Source organism: Procambarus clarkii, chromosome 3 (assembly GCF_040958095.1).
Source record: "Procambarus clarkii isolate CNS0578487 chromosome 3, FALCON_Pclarkii_2.0, whole genome shotgun sequence".
In the NCBI taxonomy this organism is placed as follows: Eukaryota; Metazoa; Arthropoda; class Malacostraca; order Decapoda; family Cambaridae; genus Procambarus; species Procambarus clarkii.
Window position 1 is genome coordinate 18,642,213 of NC_091152.1, and position 21,765 is coordinate 18,663,977.

At 45.2% G+C, this 21,765-nt stretch overlaps 1 protein-coding gene across 5 annotated transcripts in view; it reads right to left on the reverse strand.

Annotated features, from left to right (window-relative positions):
- Positions 1 to 3,739: 3,739 nt before the first annotated feature.
- Positions 3,740 to 21,765, reverse strand: part of LOC123760889 (phosphopantothenoylcysteine decarboxylase) — a 117,187-nt gene continuing 99,161 nt past the window's right edge. For 4 of the 5 annotated variants that reach the window (XM_045746692.2, XM_069329812.1, XM_069329799.1 and 1 more), the window contains exons 3-4: positions 13,796 to 14,461; positions 3,740 to 4,007 (exon numbers count right to left, since the gene is read on the reverse strand). In XM_045746692.2, coding sequence (XP_045602648.1) covers positions 3,858 to 4,007; positions 13,796 to 14,458 — 813 coding nt within the window. In that variant the 5' untranslated portion in view covers positions 14,459 to 14,461 and the 3' untranslated portion in view covers positions 3,740 to 3,857. Of the gene's footprint in view, positions 4,008 to 13,795; positions 14,473 to 21,765 lie in introns of all 5 variants that reach the window. The other variant, XM_069329808.1, reaches the window with a different exon arrangement.

A 21,765-nucleotide genomic window follows, 5' to 3' on the forward strand; every position in this document is an offset into this window, starting at 1 on the left:
CGAGAGAGAACTATCAATATCAAGCAACGAAGAGACGTTTTCAACACTCTCCCTCAACACTTAAGGGGCATAACTGGATGACCTCTTACAGTGTTCATGAGAAAACCTGATAAACACCTCCAAAGAATACCTGATCAACCAGACTGTGATTCATACATCAGGCTGCAAGTAGCTGCATCCAACAGTCTGGTTGATCAAACCACCAACCAGGAGACCTGGTCAAGACCAGGCCAGAGGGACGTTGATTCTCACAACCAACACCAGGTAGGTATATCTTGAGGTTATCTTGAAATAATTTCAGGGCTTAGCGTCCCCATGGCCCAGTCCTTGACCAGGCCTCCTTTTTGTTACACACCCCCAGGAAGCAGCCCATAGCAGCTGTCTAACTCCCAGGTACCTATTTACTGCTAGGTGAACAGGGCCATCTGGGTGAAAGAAACATTTTGCCCATTTGTCTCTGCCTCCACCGAGGATCGATCCCGGAACCTCAGGACTACGAATCCGAAGCGCTGTCCACCCAGCTGTCAGGCGCCCAAGGTAGGCCAGAGTGTACGCAATACCTTATAATTATTGTGACAAAGAGAAACATCTGAAACTTTAGTGATCAGATTTACAAAAATCAAGAGGAACACTTCATTCAAAAACATTTGAAGAACTGTGAGTACAGTACTAGTACAGTATTGCATTATCACTAGCTAAATGTTGACTAAAATATGAAGGCAATAAGTCACAACATGGCTCTAAATTAGACACCCATCCTACAATTCTCAAAACAAAGAAATTGAGGATGTTTCAGTCTGTCCTGAACCATTATAAAAGTGTTGTAAAATGTGAAATATTTAATTCCTTGCATATCTAGCCTTACCCACCTTCATCTCTCCTCCTTTTTCATTTATAAGAAACCAGCAATATAATTTATATAATTTAATAAAATCTTTATGAGAGAAATGGCATACTGTGCTTAAACAAGTCTAATCTCTACTGTGTGTGTTTTCCTATCTTCTTCTCAAAATGCTGTTTAATAATCAAAATACCAAGATATTACAGTATATAAACCAAATCTAGAAATGTTTTCAGATCCTTATCTGCAAACAGAATATTTATATTATACAGATGTATTGCATGGTCATGGTATTAATTTGTATATCTGTAAGCACAAGACAAAATTTAATGTTCTTCTTCTTCGCAATATGTGCAATTTGTGTGAAGGTATATCCTCCCGATGACTGCATGAGTGGTAATGTAGAAAGATGTGTATATGACAATGCACAACAACACATCAACGGTCACGACGTTCCCGAGTTGAGAGGAAAATGCCGCCGCCAAGGTGGCCGAGAATAAATGCAAAATAAACAAGAGGAAAGGAACGCAGGATGGGAATAAAGAAAACAGAAGGCGAACGCAAAATGTCGCCGCAATAAAGAAAGCGAGCGACGAAGGCAAGAGACGAAGGGCGTTGGGGAGGTGAAGGATAGGAAGGAGGCAAGTGCAAGGCAGACATGAGAAAGGAAGGGAAGTGCAAGCAGAGGAAGGTACAAGGAGCGAATGTGAGAAGGGCAGAGGAAGTCAAGACGGAACAGGCGAGGTTAGGACAGGGCATGGTACATAGACGGCATCTGGAACCTCACGACTGGGATGCTAACGCATCGGACTCTGCAAAAGCGCCAGCAGGACAATGGAAGGAAGACCTAGGAAGGGCACGAGGACAAGTTGTGGGAGAACGCGATGTAAGAGGCCCATCAGGTGCTAGGGCGCTTGGAAATTGGGACGATGGAGGATTGCTTCCACTTAGTACCGGGGGCAGAGATGTGGGGCAAGGTAGCCTGGGGAGAGACAGGAAAGACTCGCCAAAGAGTTCCGAAGGGCGTTGTCCAGCAACGATTTAAACGCATTGGTTGGAGATAGCAGAGGCAGCTATGGGAGGATGGACATCAACCGCAGAAGAAGCGGAGGAGAGGAGCGACTGGTCAGCTTCAGGAACGGGAAGGACGGACTGCAGAAAGAATTTAGTAATGAGGCAGACCAGTACCGTCTCGAGTGCATCCACAACGCGAGCGATAATAGCGTCAACAAGATCGGGACTCAGTTGAATGGCGGGTGGGAGAAGAAGAAGCCTCAGGGGCGAGAGAAACGTCAGTGACAAACAGGTCAGGTACAGGCAAAGGCAGAGGGGAAAGCGTCGGGTGACAAGGAACTGGGGCAGGATGAGGCAAAGCATGACTGGAGGGCGGAGTGACGGCGGGAAGAGCCTCAGTGAGCGCCGCAACATTGGAAGGACACTGCTTGAAAGTGATGGCATGATCACCACCACAGTTGGGGCAACAGAGCTTGTCGGACTCACAGTCACGAGTGTAATAGGAACCAGAGCATTTGCCCCAATGGACGTCATTGGTGCAGCCATGGGAGGTATGGTGAAAATCCTTGCAACAAAAACACTGAGTGGGACAGGAAACGTACACCTTCAATTTATGGAGAAAGCAATTAATCCAAACCCGATCAGGGGAAAGGGAGGGAGTCAAGAAAAGTGAGGAAGGCAGTGCCGGTATCACACAGGTCGCCATCAATCCTACGCATAAATTTCTTGACCCCAAAGATCGGAAGGTCAGCATCCTGCAGTTGCGCCTAGATATCGTTATCTTGAGGTTATCTTGAGATGATTTTGGGACTTAGCGTCCCCGTGGCCCGGTCCTCGACCAGGCCTCCTTTTAGTTACACACCCCCCAGGAAGCAGCCCGTACCAGCTGTCTAACTCCCAGGTACCTATTTACTGGTAGGTAACAGGGGCATCAGGGTGAAAGAAACATTTTGCCCATTTGTCTCCACCTCCACCGGGAATCGAACCCGGAACCTCAGGACTACGACTCCGAAGCGCTGTCCACCCAGCTGTCAGGCGTCCTATCGTCCATACTAACGTCAACAACATGCTGGACCACATATCGTATCAAATGGTCACCCAGAGGTGTATAACAACGGACCTTATAACCACAGATATCAGTAATGTCCGAAAGTACTAAGTCCCCGGAGGAAGCATGGTCCACGGCAATCAAGTTCCTGCGTTTATTCAGCCTGAAATCGTGAACCTTGATCTTAAAGAACTTGGGAATGGCTTGATAGAAAAGACTGCGTGCCCTACTATTTCCAAAAACACTTCAATCAGCGGACGTATCGGCATCAAAGGCGATGATGAACGTACGTAGGCCAGGAGAACTCGTCTGATAGTGAGGGAGTGGAGGGCATGAAAACAGAGGCTGCGGGGGGTCACAGGACACAGGCGACGTTTCACCTCCAATCTATTAGCGTTACTATGATGTTTACTGTTAAGAAAAACACCCTCGGGATCCCCCCTCGAAGACCGGGAGAACGTCGTGACCGGAATGAGTGCCAAGGGACAACAGGTCCCAAAATCCCTCAAAGGGATAAAAAATATCCACGGGAGAAACATTGCGCGAACCACCATCCGTCACCATGGTCGGCCGGCAAGTCCCCAAAAATTTAATGTTAATTATGTTACCCATTTCAGTTAATTACACCAAGCACTATTATTCTCATAGTTTATTACACAACAGATTTCCTGCTTGTTAAAAAATAATTAAAAATGATAGTTAGCATTACCCAGGCTTATACTTGTCATATCTCATTCTAAAGTGTTGCAGATAAAATTAAAATGTAGATCTAAGAGTACAAGTTGGCAGTTTGAAATTCAAAAATATGATATTGTTTTGAGACAATGATATAGCAATGCAGGTTATGTTCACAATTTAATGAAATAATGCAGATAGCCCTCAGTGTGGACTTTATCGAACAAACTGAGCTACATACTTTCTTTGCATTAGTAAAATTAAGGCAATTCTACAGATTTAAAATGGTCCATGAGACACCCTGTGGGCACCAGGTAACTCTTGCATGACTGCATTTACAATATTGTCCAGTTCGGCCATGGCTCCTGCACCCACGTCCCCACACGCCAGACGTTTGCTCACCACACATACCTCTATATAACCCAATTCCTGAAAACACAGAACAAAATGGTCACATTAATTAAAAATAACAAAAACAGCACTGAATGTAATGAAATGCCAATTTCTGGGTGAGCCTTGAGGCTCCATGAAGCTATCACACCAATTCAGTGCCATACTACTAGGTGCCATCAGTCGCAGAGTTCTAGTGGCCTACTACGGACCACGAGCCAGAATTTGGCCCCCTCAGAGTGGTGCAGGGAGCAGTGGCCTTTGAACACTTTACATTTGAAGTTAATTATAATTGTCACCACCAGGAAAGGCACCCAGAGAGGTAAGCTAAACAAAACAGAATACTTCATTGTTAGAACGAGACCACAAAACTGCAAAAAAACTCCAACAATGAAAACAAACCACAAAAATTATGTGAAATTAGTGCAAGCTAGTTTGCCCTACCTTCCACCCTCATTTGGGAGGAGGGAGGTGGTCTGGGACAGCCCAGCTGCTCCAACCAACCGAGTATTCTCGGTTGGCGGGAAACTGCGCCAACCGAGAAAACTATTTTTGATTTTTCGGTACCAATTCTAAATGTGTACGAGGTTGGTTGTGTACGAAATGGACTCTTAGGACCTCCAGTCAGAGGCAGCCATCTTGAAAAAAATTCCCAGAATGCCCTAGGGCTGCTGGCTGGGTTAGTACTGAATGAGTAACCATGGGCGGCCCACGCGCCTCTGGCTCCCAAACACCTGTCCGACACGGTGTTGAAAGATAACGCGCTGTCTGTGAAATTCAAACCTTATTGTTTGAAGAACATAAGGGTCATAATATTGGTGAAGATAGGCGCAATAAGGACCTAACACAAAGGTCGGATGCAAGTGATACAGCACCTATGAGGTCGCTGGATACAGCGAGCGTATCCAGTTGTAGCTCTGAGCGTCACCCTTGCAATCCTATGCCATCGCCAATTTATTTAGATGATACATAGATGAATCGTTTTCTGCGTTCAGTGATGATGCATCTGATACAAGTAGCATAGATGAACAGTGTTAGCGGCTTTCATGGTGGTGTTTTCCATAGATATTTTCAAGAATACCTGAATCTCTTCCATACTAACGGACACTTTGAGGCAAGCTGAATCTCTTCCTGTGTTGGACCATACAAAGTGATCTTTTCAAGACTACCTTACAAATTTATCTTTTCCTATAATCTTTTCAATACTACTTTATGCTTTACAAGTTTGGCTACATACAACCTACAAGTACTAAAGCCAAGGGTGTACGTGTGTGCGTTATTTGCAAGCACACAGAACGAAGAAACAGGAAGCGAAAATTTATCTGTAGCCGATGCAACGAGAGCGAAGTCGCGCTGTGTACCATGGACTACTTCGTTGATTATTTCTCACTTCCGAAGTACTGAGTGTGTAATACAGTGTGTTACTGTGTAAATAGTATGTGAAACTGTACATATTGTAATTTTAATGAATTTTTAACAGGTAATATTGCGACAATAAACATTTATTGTGGACACATTACTGACACATGTATCACAGTTCCATGGAACATTATGAGCGTTCTACTGTATACATATTGTAAAGGTCACAAATATGCATCATATACAATAAAAAAAAAACAAATAAAACTGCATTGGAAATACATAAAACAAATAATTGAAAATATATTTGTGGCAACACCCGGTGCTTGAATGGCCCGCGCGACCGTGTCCAGGCGAGTCACGCACGGTCGTCCAAGCCCTGATAACGTCACAGCGCACCTTGTCCACGTCCCCACAGCCAGAGTAAGTGGAATTTGGTATTTATTTTTACATAGACATGTTCAGGGAAGGGAATTTATCATTTTACAAAGAAAAAAGAATTTTTGGGGAACACTTTATTTCATGCGCACCGGTAGAATTTCACAATAAACTTGGCGCAGCACGGTGGTTAAAGAACACAATAAAGTAGCTGTTACAATGTAAAAAAAGTGACAGGATGGATAACAAGAAATTTTCAAACTAGAGAAGCTATACCAATGATGATACTTTTCAAGATGTTAGTGCTCTCTAGAGTGGAATATTGTTGCACAATGATAGCCCCTTTCAGAGCTGGAGAAATTGCTGACCTGGAGAGTGTGAAGAAATTCTTTACAGCTAGAATCCACTCAGTAAAACATCTAAACTATTGGGGGCCGACTAAAATGCCTAAATCTGTATTCTCTTGAGCCCAGGCAGGAGATATACATAATAATTTAACGTGGAAAATATTAGAAGGGCTGGTCCCAAACCTGCACACAGAAATAACACCACATGAGACCAGAAGGCATGGCAGGATGTGCAGAATACCCCCATTGAAAAGCAGAGGTGCAATAGGTACTCTGATGGAGAACTCTATCAATATCAGAGGCCCGAGACTGTTCAACACACTTCCACTACACATAAGGGGCATAAATGGTTGACCCCTCACAGTGTTCAAGAGAAAACTTGATAAACATCTCCTAAGGATATCTGATTAACCAGGCTGTGATTCATATGTCAGGCTTTGAGCAGCCACGTCCAGCAGCCTGGTTGACTAGTTCAGCAACCAGGAGGCCTCGTCGAGGACCGGGCCGTGGAGCCCTGAAATCATCGCAAGGTAACTGCAACGTAGGTCAGGTAACAGCACCACAGGGTTCAAGACGAGGAAGTGATAAGATGTCCACAATAGGCGGCCTAAGGCCACACAAGGGAGTGAAGGAACCAGAATGGCCACAAGATACCTGGTTGCCAGGACCCTGTGTGACCTCCAAAACCCCCCCACCCGAATGTCGATCCAAGACATGTTTTCAGAAAACCAGCGTTGAATGTAATGAAACGCCATTTTCTGAGTGAGACCCGGAGGCTCCCCGGAGCTTACTAGGCTGATTCATGTGTATGGAGTTCTGTGGGTCTACCAGGGACCACGAACCAGAACCTGCCCCCCTCAAAGAGGCAAGGGGAGCAATGGCCTATAGAAACCCCCTGTATGGTTGGAAGCATTCTATGTCTGCCATCGACCGGGTCAGGCACCCAGTAAGGTAAGCATCCCAAAACAAACCCTTATTCTGGTGAAAGTAGTGCTACCAAAAGCCGAAAAAGTGGATAGAACTCCCCTAAACGAAACGAGCAAATGATCATGACGTCACACGTCGCCGCACCGCTGTCTGCGCAGCTCCCCCCTCCCCGGGAGGGAGAAGGGGGAGCCCCAGACCCCCCATGGTGGCAATCCACCCATCAGTTCCGAGGCTGGATGTCAAAACACACGAATAACCACCGACCGGGGGAAGGGAGGAATGCCGGGGAGTCTCCGGGTCTCACCCAGAAAATGGCATTTTGTTACTTTTAACGCTGGTTTTCTGGGGGAAGCCCCTTCAGTACCCCGGAGCTAACTACCCACAGAGGAAGTACATAGGGACATAGGGATCTACATGGGAGGCGGTCGTTGCTCACTCCACAACTTGAAGTCAAGACAACCGTCTGCAAACGCTGACCCATAACGACACAGGCCCGACTAGCCCAAGGGACATGCACGAGGGAACGAGCAGCCAGGACCCTGTATGACCGCCAAAAGCCCCGTGCTCGAGTATCAGCCCAGGACATGGTGCCAAAAACGGCAGCAAGCACAGTGAACGCACGAACGTCAAGGGCACGGGGATAGACCGCAGGCTGGCTAGCCGTAAGAACACTGCAGATGTCCTGGAAGACCCGTACCTGCGAACAGGGAAGAAAGGGAAACCGGATCAACCTAAAGTGCGTCCTCAGACACAGAGGCCGAAGTGCGCAAGTAACGGCGAAGAGCCGCTACCTAACACAAAACATGATATACCCCCGGCCCAACTAACCAAGCATCAACAACCCAGGGACCTCTCTGGAAAGCAGCAGTCTCAATCTTTGCAAGAAAAGAAGGAGACGGCTGCAGACGACAACACCATCACGAAGACCGAAAGAGCAGAAACCCCCGCGCTGTAGGAGAGCATGAAGCTCCCCAACCCGACCCCCAGACGCCAATGCCAACAGAAAAGTAGCCTCGGAGAACAAACCTGAACTGAAGGAGCCATAACAAACCGAGGAGAAGAAAGAAAAGAGCACGCTGTCCAATGACCAGGACGGCTCAGGTGGCGCAAGAGCAGGCCGGAGGTGAAACAATGCACGAGACAGTTTGCGAAAGTGCGCAGAATTAACACTTTGGCGTACCCCGCGCGCCACCCTTCAACTGTGCGATATGGGCCCCAGGGTGTCACGGGAGCGTGCGTAAATTCTGAAAAGTGTATACTCTCTTCAACTTCGTCACCTTAATTCTCGTCCTACGAGATTAAATTTGGTATCATTGTGTTCGCAATAGAATTCTCTACAGCACTAAATGCATATAAACTCCAAAAGCCCGGCTAATTACCCGCAGCAAACAGAGAAAGTGCGAATGAGTTACCCAGGAGCGCGCAAACGCGATAAAATGTTTTCACTATTTTCACTCTGGTCACCTCAATTTTTGTACTAGGTCTTTCATTTTGGTCTCAATGGGTTCGCAATAGAATTCTCTAGAGGAACATTAGCATATAAAATAAAAAACCTGGTCACGCTCCAACCGCCGACGAGTTGAAGACGGGCCACGCGTTAGCCGCGAGTGAGCACTCAGACGCCTTCCAGCTACACTCCCAATTCCCTTCCTTTTCAATCCTTTCTTTCACAATTTTCTTCCTGGAAGGGCCTTGTTCATGATCACTATCCATCGTGGAGTAAGCGTAGATAGTTTCTAAAGCCGCAGTAAGAAATATAGCCACGGAAAATAGACGAAATGTTCACACGTTTGAGATGTGAGGGGAGGCGACATTGGTCACAACAGTGGAGCGAAAAGAATGGGCCGACATCGTGTGCCAAGCCACCTGAAGGCCACGAGGCTCAACAAAGAAAATGGGAAGACATCGGCGCACATTTTAAAACCAGTCCCAAAAAAATCGGATAAAAACCTGATTTTTGGCGATTATTTAAAGTGGATGACGCAATGCTGCGTCATCCCCGGTATTACCGCCAGTAAACAGATGATGCAATGCTGCATCATGCCCGGGCGAAAGTGTTAACATCAAAACCGAAAGCAAGCCGAAGCGACTCCGCCATCGCTGCACAATAGAACTTAGCAGACGAATCACCCAAAGCAACCAGCCCCAAAGAACCAAGGACCGCATTGATTCAGATAATGAACCACCGGGGAGCAGTCCAAATGGAGCCGGATCATCGATCTGCGAGTGACCCGAACCCTCCGATGCACCCGCCACACCATCGCGAACTCCCGCACAGTGCTGTGGGCCCAACGGAAGGACGGACCTCACCGCCTCTGGCCAGCCTGGCGAGCACTGGTCACAAAGCCCCAGCCAAGAGACGACGTGTCCTTGAACACATTGCGTGAGGGCTCGGGTAGGCGCCAAGTCACTGAACCCCGAAAAACCTGAAGAGGAAGCCGGCGACGCAGCAGCTGACACGGCACATGGAGGTCAAACAAGGCAATTGCGAGAGAAGCAGAAAGAACATCCCTGAAGGAACCAGAACAGCCGACGAATCCAAACCCGACCCGGCGGGTAGACCATCGCGGCAAAGTTCAGACTCCCGCACAAACCTTCAAGCAACCACCTCGTGATTCGGGATCCCTCTAGAAACAAGTAAAGGTGGGATTGCACCCAAGCCGCCAGAGAGAGAGAAGCGGTCAGTGTGTCCTACACGAAGCCCAGCCAAGACCGAACCTGAGAGGAACCTAGATGGGACTTCCTTTCCAGTTCACCATGAATCCAAACTCGGTGAGCTCGGAAACAACCAAATCCCTGGCGAGCAGACACACGGACTGGCTGAGAGCCCACACCAGCTAGTCGTCGAGGTAGGCCAGAACCCAAACCCCTAACAGATGCAAACGGGCCACCACAACCCAGGTAAAGCGTGTGAACATGCGAGGAGCCAGATTCAAGCTGAATGGAAGGCAACGAAAGCGATAAGCCTGATGCACCAAAATAAAACCTAGCCAGCCCTTGAACCTCGGATGAATTGGGATGCGGTCAGAGGTCCAGAGACACAATCCAAGAGCCTGGCTCCAATAGAAGAAGACACCTGGGACAGAGTAGTCATCCGAAAGGAGGGGCAATAGACCCAGGTGTTCAGATGAGACAAGTCCAGAATGAACCGCAGGTCCTCACAGTCCCGTTTTGGAACTGGAAACAGGCGGGAAACCCACCTGAGGGACGAGGTCGTTTCAACCCCGGCCAAGTAAACCCACTCAAAGATGACTCAACAGCACAGGATAAGATGCCTGCCACGCCAGCCCTGAACCCCCTGAAGGAGGAAGGGCCACCCAACGCCACCGCAAGCCGCATGAAACGACCTGAAACGCCCACAAATATTTAGGACCAGGAGTGAGCAAACTGCGCGAACCTCCCCCCCTCCCATCGCCCCATTAATGAGATGAACCGTGGAACGAGCCGACGCCCCTTACAAGAAACTGACCAACGAACAGAGCAATCACCACGCCAATCAGTGTCATTGGTTCCGAAGGCTGCACCGGTTCCAAAACTGGCACACCTGGCCTACCACAATGGGAGGAACCCCGAGCCCTGGCACGAAACTTCCGGGAAGACTCCCGGCGGGCTCCCCGGAGAACCAATAAGTCCAACATGGGACGACAACTAGAAGAGGCCGCTTGCAGATACTACACCATGAGACGAGAAGCAAATAACAGACACCGCTTCCTGCAGGATCAGCGCAAACAGCTTCAACAGTGCAGCCGACACCTGCACCGCTGAGGCTAGCGCACCAGACCCAGGATCAGCACCCAGCGCCTCCAGGGGAAAAGAAATGCAAGACCGAAGCCAAAGACACCTAAAGACACACCACAAACAAACTGACAGTCAGAGAGAAACAGCAACTACTGCGTGGAAATAAAGCTAACTGCACCAGCTGCCGTGCGCCCCACCAAGCAAACAACACTCCCCTACCCGGAAAAAGACGGTAAGTCCTAGACCCCTGACGAACCCAAGGGCGAAGACTACAAGCAATGAAGTCCTCAAACGGGGAGTGATTCCCGAACGCCCCAGGGAAGAGAACCCAGACACGCAAAGGCAGTACTCACGGAGCACCTAGGGAAGGTCACACTAGGCACATGCTGTTCCTGTACACTAAGACACCTGGCCACCACACCAACACACAGCTGGAACAGCCACACAGGGCAAAAATCCAGAACAGGAACTAAAGGCCAGAGGTGACCGATATGATTGTCAGCATATCAGTTCAAGAACTAGAGGTGGTGGACTGCCAGCCCCCCTCCCCCCCTTTGAGGGGAGGGGGTTAGTAAGGACCTCTAACACTAAGGGCCTCCTGGGCCTCCGCCGGGGAAAACCGGGAGGAAGGAAACATCTGGAAGGACGAATCTGGAGACCCAAAAGGTACACAGAAACAAACCCTAAGGAGGGAGCCACACCCAATGCAAATTCATATAGGGTAGGGGGGATAAGAAAACCCCATATCTTGCAACAAGTACAGTTGAAGGCCACAGGGCTAGCAACACTGCAAACAAGGCATGACACAGCAGATCTCTCTGAAACTTTTAAAATATTGAACAAGTTATAGGATGTTGATCCAGACAATTTCTATAAAAGGTCAGATGTAACACAAACAAGGAGCAATTGTTTCAAGCCTCTGCCTGTGTCGGAAGGTGCAGAACCCGGATCAGACTAAGCCACATCCCGAGCTAAACCCTGCTCTGATTTCGAAGGTGTGCAGAAGGTGCCTGTCGGAACCCCCGGTCGAATCAACCAACACCTAATCCAAGTTCCCTAAACACCAAGCAAGGCAAATCGAAGGCAACAAACCAGGCACTCACACCCTAGTCTGCTGCAAAATCTTAATCGCAAGGCGGTCATTGCCTGAAACCTCTGAACTTCAAGAGGCGAATGGGTAAGATGAGTCACATGGGGAACAAGTCCCACATGACTCTGGGTTGAAGGTATCATTGGCCCAACAGGCAGCATGTATGAATGTTGCCAGGTGGCAGATGTGACAAACAACCCTCAAATTCGTACAAGGCGAGAGCAGGCTCAGAAAAGGTATCCGTAGTACAACCAAGCCCACGGGGGTTTTCCTGGGCCTGCAGGGCGCACTCGCCCTGCAGGAAGGCCAGGCACTGGGAATGCTAAGCTGGTTACCGCTGAACAATTTATTGGACAGGCAACCCTGGCCATTCAAAACCAATGGAAAAGTCAAGGGGGGGCCAGCAAGGGAGAATTTACAGTTGGAAAGCTTTAGGACACCTAATGAGGCTTAACGAAGAAGCCCCCAAGCACAAGGACAATGACTAAAACCCCCAAAAATTGGACAAGAAAAAAGTCCAGAACCCCCAGGACTAAACTTTGGAGAACAAACAACTAAGGAGAATGTAGCACCACCTAAGCAATAACCATCTAATTCGGCGTGCCGATTAGGTTGGTTGAACCACATTGCGCCCCAGCAGCAAAAACACTCCCAACCCAAGGAAAGACAGACAGTCCTAGACCACCAGCTTACCAAACAACCCCAAGTGATGAGACCCATGAAGGAAGTATCCTGAACACCCCAGGGAAGATTACCCTGACTGTGCAAGGGCAGTACTTAAGGAGCACACAGGGAAGATAACCCTGAGCATATGCTTATAAGGTGCTCCAAGCACCCTGTTACTCCTGGCTCACACTACACAAATGTATATAAGAACAGCCCAAGGGCACACATCACTAAACTAAAACAGGAGACTGGAGCCAGTGAACTGAGAGGGTGACCTGCACTGTGCTACATCAGTGTAAGAACTGATGGTGGAGGCAGTTGGCTGGCCCGGCCTGCCTCCCTCCTCCCCCCAAACAGAGGGACGAGGTAGTGTATTCTAGTGTGTGCTAGTTTCACAAATTTTTGATAGTTTGTGTACAATATTGGGGAAGTTCTTTTGGCAGCTTTGTGGCTGTAGTCTCGTTTCAAGTTTGTTTTGTTTTCTCCTTTTCCGGGAACTTTTCCTGGTGGTGGCAGACATGAATAACTTTAAATATAGTTTCCATGGTGCCAGAGCTCCCTTCACCTCTCTGAGGGGGCCAGGTTCTGGTTTGAGGTTCCCGGTAGGCCACTAAGAACAATCATTGTATGGCACTGAATCAAAGTACAGTAATAGCTTCAGGGAGCCTCCGGGGCTACCCCCCCCCCAGAAATGCACACTTGCCCCTAAGCACTTGTGTGTGTGCCAAACATGGTATATTCCACCATCGTCATATTAGTCAAACACAACTTCACTTCCTCCATTTTGTTTTCAGTATCCAATACCTTGTTTTCTCCTCTTCATGTTAAACATGGAATTTTTTGTTATATACATTTTTCCCACATGAAATATTTCTAAATACACATACTTTTTTGTTCAAATACACTCCTATATTTTTTCCTATTCCTAGTCTTTCTCTCTGTCTATACAGTATACCTAGGTCATAAAAGCATTTGTGTGTACGTCTGATAACATACTACTTGTGAAGGAGGAAATGTATATGTTTATCTCTCAGAATGTTTGGTAATGTGTTTATTTGTGATGTGTGTCTATGTATGTATTAACACGTTGTACTGAATGGGGTGAGAATAGCTTGAGCTACCTCATCCCTTTGTGTGTATTTTACCTCAATAAACTTATTTCAATTTCAATTTCAGTCTTTCTCTCATATTATAATTTTTCAATTTATTCATTTATGTAAATTTCAAATGAAAATACTGTGTTCTGTATAAATTTTGAGCATTATTGTACAGTACTACTCTTACATACAATATGACTGCTTCTTACCCATGATTAAGCTTACCTTCAGAATTGAGGTGTGTCTCATAGTGAGAGGATGTTTGAACATGTGTGTATTCATTGCTGGACAGAAGACAAGAGGGCGTGCAGTATCCCAAGCACGCACTATGCATGTAAGAAGATTGTCACACAGTCCCTGTGCAATCTTAGCCATGGTATTTGCATCAAGTGGAGCAATTAACATCACCTGTGCCCACTCTCTCAACTGGACGTGTAGAACTGGGTCGCCACGACCATTCCACACTGCCCACTCATCATAGTCCAGTACAAAATTTAGATCAGGATATAAAGACTTCAAGGTACCATCATCATTAATAGTTTGCTTGCTACTTTCAATGGGAGTCTGCCTTCCGCAATGGCTGCACTGATCACTGCTACTGTTTTGATCCTCGCTGTCACTGCCTCTTAACTCCCCATTATCTGTCGACTTTCTCTCCGGTTTGACAAAACTAGCGAGTCCTCCATGAACTGGTCCATGACTAATTGTTTTATCTGCCCTAGCCTGACATTTGAGAAAGTGACAAGCACGCTCAGTTGGAACAATAACAACACTTGCTCCACGTTCTTGCAGCCTTCGTGCTAATTCTGGGACTTTGATAGTTGCCACACTTCCTGTGCAGCCCAGCACCACCCTTGGGCCAGTGCTTGTTTGAGGTAACCATGACATTGTCTGAAATAAAACTGTAATATATTAGTAGACTTTACAAACTTAACTAATTAATTATTTCACATGTTGTAGCTAATATCATAGGTTTAACACAAGAATGGCCCCATGTACTGGGCTTAGAAAATCTGAGGTAAGGTAGGGCAACAGAGCAAGACTTGACAGTTTGCCAATTTCTGGGAGGGACTTTTCAGTAGATTCCTGATCTTAGCTCTAGTACTATCAAACCTTAGCCCAGCACTCGCCATGCTTCTGAGACCCATCCCTCACCTAATTAATGTCACGATCACACTCGAGCTCGCTCTTCAAGGTGATAGGTGCAAGGGATCACAAACCACAGAACAAAAAGATATCTTGAAAGAAATGAGGCACCCCCAAGGAAACAAAAACCAGCGTTGAATGTAATGAAATGCCATTTTCTGGGTGAGCCCCGGAGGCTCCCTGAAGCTATCAGGTTGATATGTGTTATATTAGTCTGGGGCATCAGTCAATTGGAGTACAGCCTGCTGGGGACCATGCGCCAGAACCTGGCCCCCCCCTCAGAGAGACAAAGGGAGCAATGGCCTATGGAAAACCCCATGTATTTGGAGGCATTCCATGTCTGCCATTGCACCTGAAGACCGAACAGAGAGGCAGAACTCCCCCTACTGAAAGAAATAAGCAAACAAGCAAACATCACACTCTGCCGCCGTACCACATGTCCATGTAGCCCTAACCTCCCTGAGAGGGGGGAGGGGGAACCCTGGACCCCCTGCCCCGGCTACACAACAACTCCAGTTCGGAAGCTAAGCATCAAAACCCATGTGAAAAACTGCTCACCGGAGGGAGGGAGGGATGCCTGGGAAACTCTGGGGCTCACCCACAAAATGGCATTTCATTACATTCAACGCTGGTTTTCTGTGGGAAGTCCCTCCGGCTCCCTGGCGCAACCTAACCAAAGACAAGTAAAAGAGGGACTCACCCGGGAGGCGGTTGCCATGAGCACATCAACTTGAAGTTGAGACAACTGGCTGCAACCTGCAACCCAAAGCCACACACGAACGACTAGGACCGAGCAGTCAACACATGCTGACTAGATAATGAGCAGCCAGGATCCTTCTTGATTTCCAAAATCCCTGTGCCCAAATGTCAGCCCAGGAAATGTTGCCGAAGACGGTAGACAAAGCAGCAAATGTACGAATGTTGTGGTCACAAGGATAGACCGCAGGCTGGCTAGACTTAACACTATCGCGCTCCCGACATGCGCGCCGCCAACATAGAGGTCATGCGCCCAACGTGCGGGCGAATGTGCGGGCAAGTGTGTGGCGACACTGAAATGTGTATACTCGTTTCAGTTTTCTCACCTTAATTCTCGTGCTATGTCGCTTGTTTTGGAATCATTGTGTATGCAATATAATTCCCTACAGGTGTGTATGAATATAATGTACAAAAGCCTGGAGTGCCTCCCCGCAGGAAAGCCTAAAGTTACCCGTAAACGAGCACCAATCTGTACACCGCAACCTAATGTGTATACCCGTTCAGTTTGATAACATCAATTTTTGTGTTACATCTTTCATTTTGGTATCAAATTGTTCGCAACGTAAAGGTGCGCATTTTAAAACTAGTCCCAACATAATAGCACAATAAATAGAATTTTAACAAATATTTTAAAATTTTGACCAAAAACCTGTTTATAATCTTTCAAGTGTTCGGACATCAATTTTCATGTTACATCTTTCATTTTGGTATCAAATTGTGTGCATTCTAAAGGCGCTTATTTTGAAACTATCCCGAGGTCAATCAGATAAAAAATGAATTTTATACAAATATTTTTGTAGTGGACGTAAGTCCTGTCCACGGCTACCTGGTTGATACCTGGTTGATGGGGTTCTGGGAGTTCTTCTACTCCCCAAGCCCGGCCCGAGGCCAGGCTCGACTTGTGAGAGTTTGGTCCACCAGGCTGTTGCTTGGAGCGGCCCGCAGGGCCACGTACCCACCACAGCCCGGCTGATCCGGAACTTCTCTTAGAAAATCGTCCAGTTTTCTCTTGAAGATGTCCACGGTTGTTCCGGCAATATTTCTTATGCTCGCTGGGAGGACGTTGAACAACCGCGGACCCCTGATGTTTATACAGTGCTCTCTGATTGTGCCTATGGCACCTCTGCTCTTCACAGGTTCAATCTTGCATTTTCTTCCATATCGTTCACTCCAGTACGTTGTTATTTTACTGTGTAGATTTGGGACCTGACCCTCCAGTATTTTCCATGTGTATATTATTTGGTATCTTTCTCGTCTCCTTTCTAGAGAGTACATTTGGAGAGCTTTGAGACGATCCCAATAATTTAGGTGTTTTATCGCGTCTATGCGTGCCGTACATGTTCTCTGTATTCCCTCTATTTCAGCAATCTCTCCTGCTCTGAAGGGGGAAGTGAGTACTGAGCAGTACTCGAGACGGGACAACACAAGTGACTTGAAGAGTACAACCATTGTGATGGGATCCCTGGATTTGAAAGTTCTCGTAATCCATCCGATCATTTTTCTGGCTGACGCGATATTTGCTTGGTTATGCTCCCTAAACGTTAGATCGTCGGACATCATTATTCCCAAATCCTTGACATGCTGTTTTTCTACTATGGGAAGATTCGATTGTGTTTTGTACCCTGTATTATGTTTCAGATCCTCATTTTTGCCGTACCTGAGTACCTGAAATTTATCACTGTTAAACATCATGTTATTTTCTGCTGCCCAATCAAAAACTTTGTTGACATCTGCTTGTAGTTTTTCAATGTCTTCAGCAGAGGTAATTTTCATGCTGATTTTTGTGTCATCTGCAAAGGACGACACGAAGCTGTGACGTGTATTTTTGTCTATATCAGATATGAGAATAAGGAACAGTAGCGGTGCAAGGACTGTACCTTGAGGTACAGAGCTTTTAACATCGCTTGGACTCGATTTTATCTGATTGACTGTTACTCTTTGTGTTCTGTTCAACAGGAAATTGAGTATCCAGCGTCCTACTTTTCCAGTTATTCCCATTGACCTCATTTTGTGAGCTATCACCCCATGGTCACATTTGTCGAACGCCTTTGCAAAGTCTGTGTATACAACATCTGCATTTTGCTTTTCTTCTAGGGCTTCTGTGATTTTGTCATAGTGGTTGAGTAACTGTGACAGACAGGATCTTCCCGCTCTAAATCCATGTTGTCCTGGATTGTGCAATTCATTGTTTTCCATAAAACTAGAAATTTGATTCCTAATCACTCTTTCAAACACTTTTATTATGTGTGATGTTAGTGCAACTGGCCTATAATTTTTTGCCAAGGCTTTACTCCCCCCTTGTGCAACGGAGCTATATCTGCAGATTTAACTGCTGCTGGTATCTCCCCTGTATCCAGGCTCTTTCTCCATATTACGCTGAATGCTCTCGCTACTGGTACTTTACATTTCTTTATGAATATTGAATTCCATGAGTCAGGCCCAGGAGCTGAGTGCATAGGCATATTATCAATTTCTCTTTCAAAGTCTTCCGAGTTTGTGGTAATATCCGTTATATTATCTGCAGCTTGAATGTCATTCATAAAGAAGCTGTCTGGGTCATCAACTTTCATGTTGTTTATTGGTGTGCTAAACATAGCCTCATACTGGCTTCTTAGAATTTCACTAATCTCTTTGTTGTCCTCTGTGTACGTACCTTCATTTGTAATTAACGGTCCAATACTGGTCGAGGTTTTGGATTTTAATTTTGCGTATGTGAAAAAATATTTCGGATTTTTCCTTATCTCTTGTATAGCTTTCTGTTCCAATTCCATTTCCTCAGACTCATATGATCGCTTCAACGTTTGTTCTATTTCCTCAATCTCCCTGCTTAGGCTTGTTTTCCTTGCTTGTGATAGTTGTGTCTGCCGAAGCATTTCCGTTATTTTTTTCCTTCTCCTGTACAGTCGTCTCCGTTCTCTTTCTAGAGTGGTCCTCTTTCTGCCCCTCCTCACAGGTACGTGCTTCAAGCAGACCTTGTAAGCTTCAGCTGTCAGTTGAGCTATTCCCTGTGTGGGAGTTTCGTCGCTTAAGACCGTCTCCCATTGAATGGTTGCAAGGTCTACATTTATTTTTTCCCAGTCAATCCTCTTATTGTTGAAATTGAATTGATTGAATATTCCTTCTCGCTTGTTGGGTCTCTTAGACCTACTACCGTTATTTATGCTAGTTCGCACTTCAATGAGCTTATGGTCTGAGTATGAAGTATCTGAGATTGTGATATCCCTGATTAGTTCATCATTGTTTGTGAATAACAAGTCTAGTGTGTTTTCGTTCCTAGTTGGTTCTGTAATCTGTTGATTGAGCGAGAATTTGTCACAGAATCTCAAAAGTTCTCTGACCTGTGGTTGGTTATTTCCCGGGTCATTCCCTGCTATGATATTTGTGTTTGCCGTTCTCCATCTTAGACTCGGTAAATTGAAATCTCCAAGAAAGATAATATCTGGAGCTGGGTTTGCTAGGTTGTCAAGTATGTTCTCTATTTTGTGCATCTGCTCTGTGAATTCCTCAATCGTTGTATCTGGCGGTTTATATATTAGAATAATAATTAGGTTTAGTTTCTCTACCTTCATTCCAAGTACCTCTACCACCTCATTAGTTGAGTTTAGTAGTTCTGTGCATACCAGGTCTTCTTTAATATACAGACCTACTCCTCCATTTGACCTAGTTTTTCTATCACATCTATATAGATTATAATTTGGAATCCAGATTTCACCATCCATGTAATCTTTTGTATGAGTTTCCGTGAATGCCCCAAATATTGAGTTTGACTCAATATTTGAGTCAAACTCATGAAATGTATATGTATGCAATGTATTTCATTTCATTTCATGAAATGAAATGTATGCTCGTGATGGGGTGCATCTATCGAGAGCTGGGGTTGTTGCTGTTGCGAACTCGCTAGAAGAAGTGGTTAGAGGTGTTTGTTTGGGTTTAAACTGTTAGTAGATAGAGGTATGGGAATTGATTTGGAGGAAGGAGGTAATAAAAGTATGTGTTTGTGGGAGAAAGGAATTGGCAAAACGATCAGGGAAAGAGAAGGTCCGCAAAATAACAATTCACTTAGGGTATATTACACTAACAGTAGAAGTCTAAGAAATAAAATTAACGAATTAAATGCTCTTGTCTGCACAGAAAAAATAGATATTATTGCACTTACCGAAACGTGGATGAATGTAGAAAATAGAGAACTATTAGCTGAATATCAAATATATGGATTTAAACTATTTCACACAGATAGATATATTAGACGAGGAGGTGGAGTAGCCATATATGTTAGGGACAATTTGAAATGTAGTCTCAAAGAGGGAATCAAAACAGAGCCACACACAGAAACTATTTGGATTGAATTAAACGAAAAAGCTAATAATATTATAATAGGAGTAATATATAGGCCACCAAATTTAGACAGAATGGAAGCAAAGCATCTATGGGATGAAATATCTAGAGCATCTAGATCTAACAGTATTTATGTCATGGGTGACTTTAATTTTAGCGGAATAAACTGGTTGAACAAAACAGGGAATAGTGAAGCAGAAGATTTTCTAGAATTAATTGACGATTGCTTTCTTACGCAACACATTAAGGAACCAACACGGGAAAATAATATTTTAGATTTAGTGTTAACTAACAGGGAAACGCAAATTAATGACATCGAAATAGGGAGTGAGCTAGGGAGCAGTGATCACAAAGAAATCAGATTTAGCATAGAATGGAATAGACCAGTAGGAGAAAATTCTGTTAAAGTGCCAGATTTTCGAAAAGCTGATTTTAATAGCCTAAGAAATTTTTTGGGTCAAATTGATTGGAAAGGCTTGGGTATGGGGTGTGGGCCGGTCTTGGAGCGAGACATGAACCCAGCGATAGGTGACTTGGGTGGGGATTTCGATGTGGATTCAATATATAACTTATTTAAGAATATTCTAAACAAAGCACAGGAACGTAGTATACCATACAAATTGAATAGATCGTATACTAATGACCCAAAGTGGATAACAAAGAATTTGAAGAACCTTATAGGTAAAAAGAGAGCTTGGTACAAAAGGATTAAAAATGGGGAGGTCACTTTAGAACAGGAATTCGTACAACTGGTTAGAAATGTTAAAAAAGAGATAAGGAAAGCAAAAAGAAACTATGAAGTTCGCATAGCAGGGCAAGCAAAGACAAATCCTAAAGGGTTTTTTCAGTTATATCGTACTAAGACTAGGGAAAGGATAGGTCCATTAAAAACTGAGACAGGTCAAATAACAGATAGTGATGAAGAGATGAGTAGTATTTTTAATAAATATTTTGTATCTGTATTTACTAAAGAGGAACTTAACAATATGCCTTCAGCCGAACAAGTCTATGTGGGTGGGGACGAGGACAGGTTGACGAGTTTAGCAGTTACCAGGGAGGATGTTCTTAAACAAATAGTAAAACTCAAACCAAACAAATCCCCAGGGCCGGATGAAGTGTTTGCTAGGGTGCTTAAAGAATGCAAAGAGGAGCTTTGTGACCCACTGTCAACCATATTTAATAAATCAATAGAGTCAGGCAGAGTGCCAGAGTTTTGGAAAGTTGCTAATGTGATACCAGTTTTTAAGAAAGGAGATAGATCACTTGCGTCTAACTATCGACCAATTAGCCTAACGTCTATTGTGGGAAAGTTACTCGAATCTATAATAGCAAATAAAATTCGTCTTCATCTTGAAAAACATAAATTAATAATTGAGTCGCAACATGGTTTTATAAATGGCCGTTCATGTTTAACAAATTTGTTATCTTTTTATTCTAGCATTGTTGAGGCAGTTGATAGTGGTAAGGATTGCGATGTTGTATACCTTGACTTTAGCAAAGCTTTTGATACAGTGCCACATGAAAGACTGATTAAAAAAATAGAGTCTCATGGTATTGGGGGTGCTATATTAAGCTGGATTAGGGCATGGCTATACCAAAGGAAACAGAGAGTTAGTATAAATGGAATCAAGTCAGAGTGGGAAAATGTTGTAAGTGGAGTGCCTCAAGGCTCTGTCCTGGGACCTCTGTTGTTTATAATATATATAAATGATTTAGATTCAGGTTTGAGTAGCAACATTTGCAAATTTGCCGATGATACGAAAATCGGTAGGGAAATTAATTCGGAGGAGGACTCACTATCACTTCAAGTTGATCTAGATAGGGTTTTGAAATGGTCAAAGGATTGGCAGATGCAGTTTAATGCTGATAAATGTAAAGTTCTGAGGTTAGGTAATGATGATAGAGTTACAAGATACGAGCTAGATGGTGTTGTGATTGCGAAGTCGGATTGCGAAAGG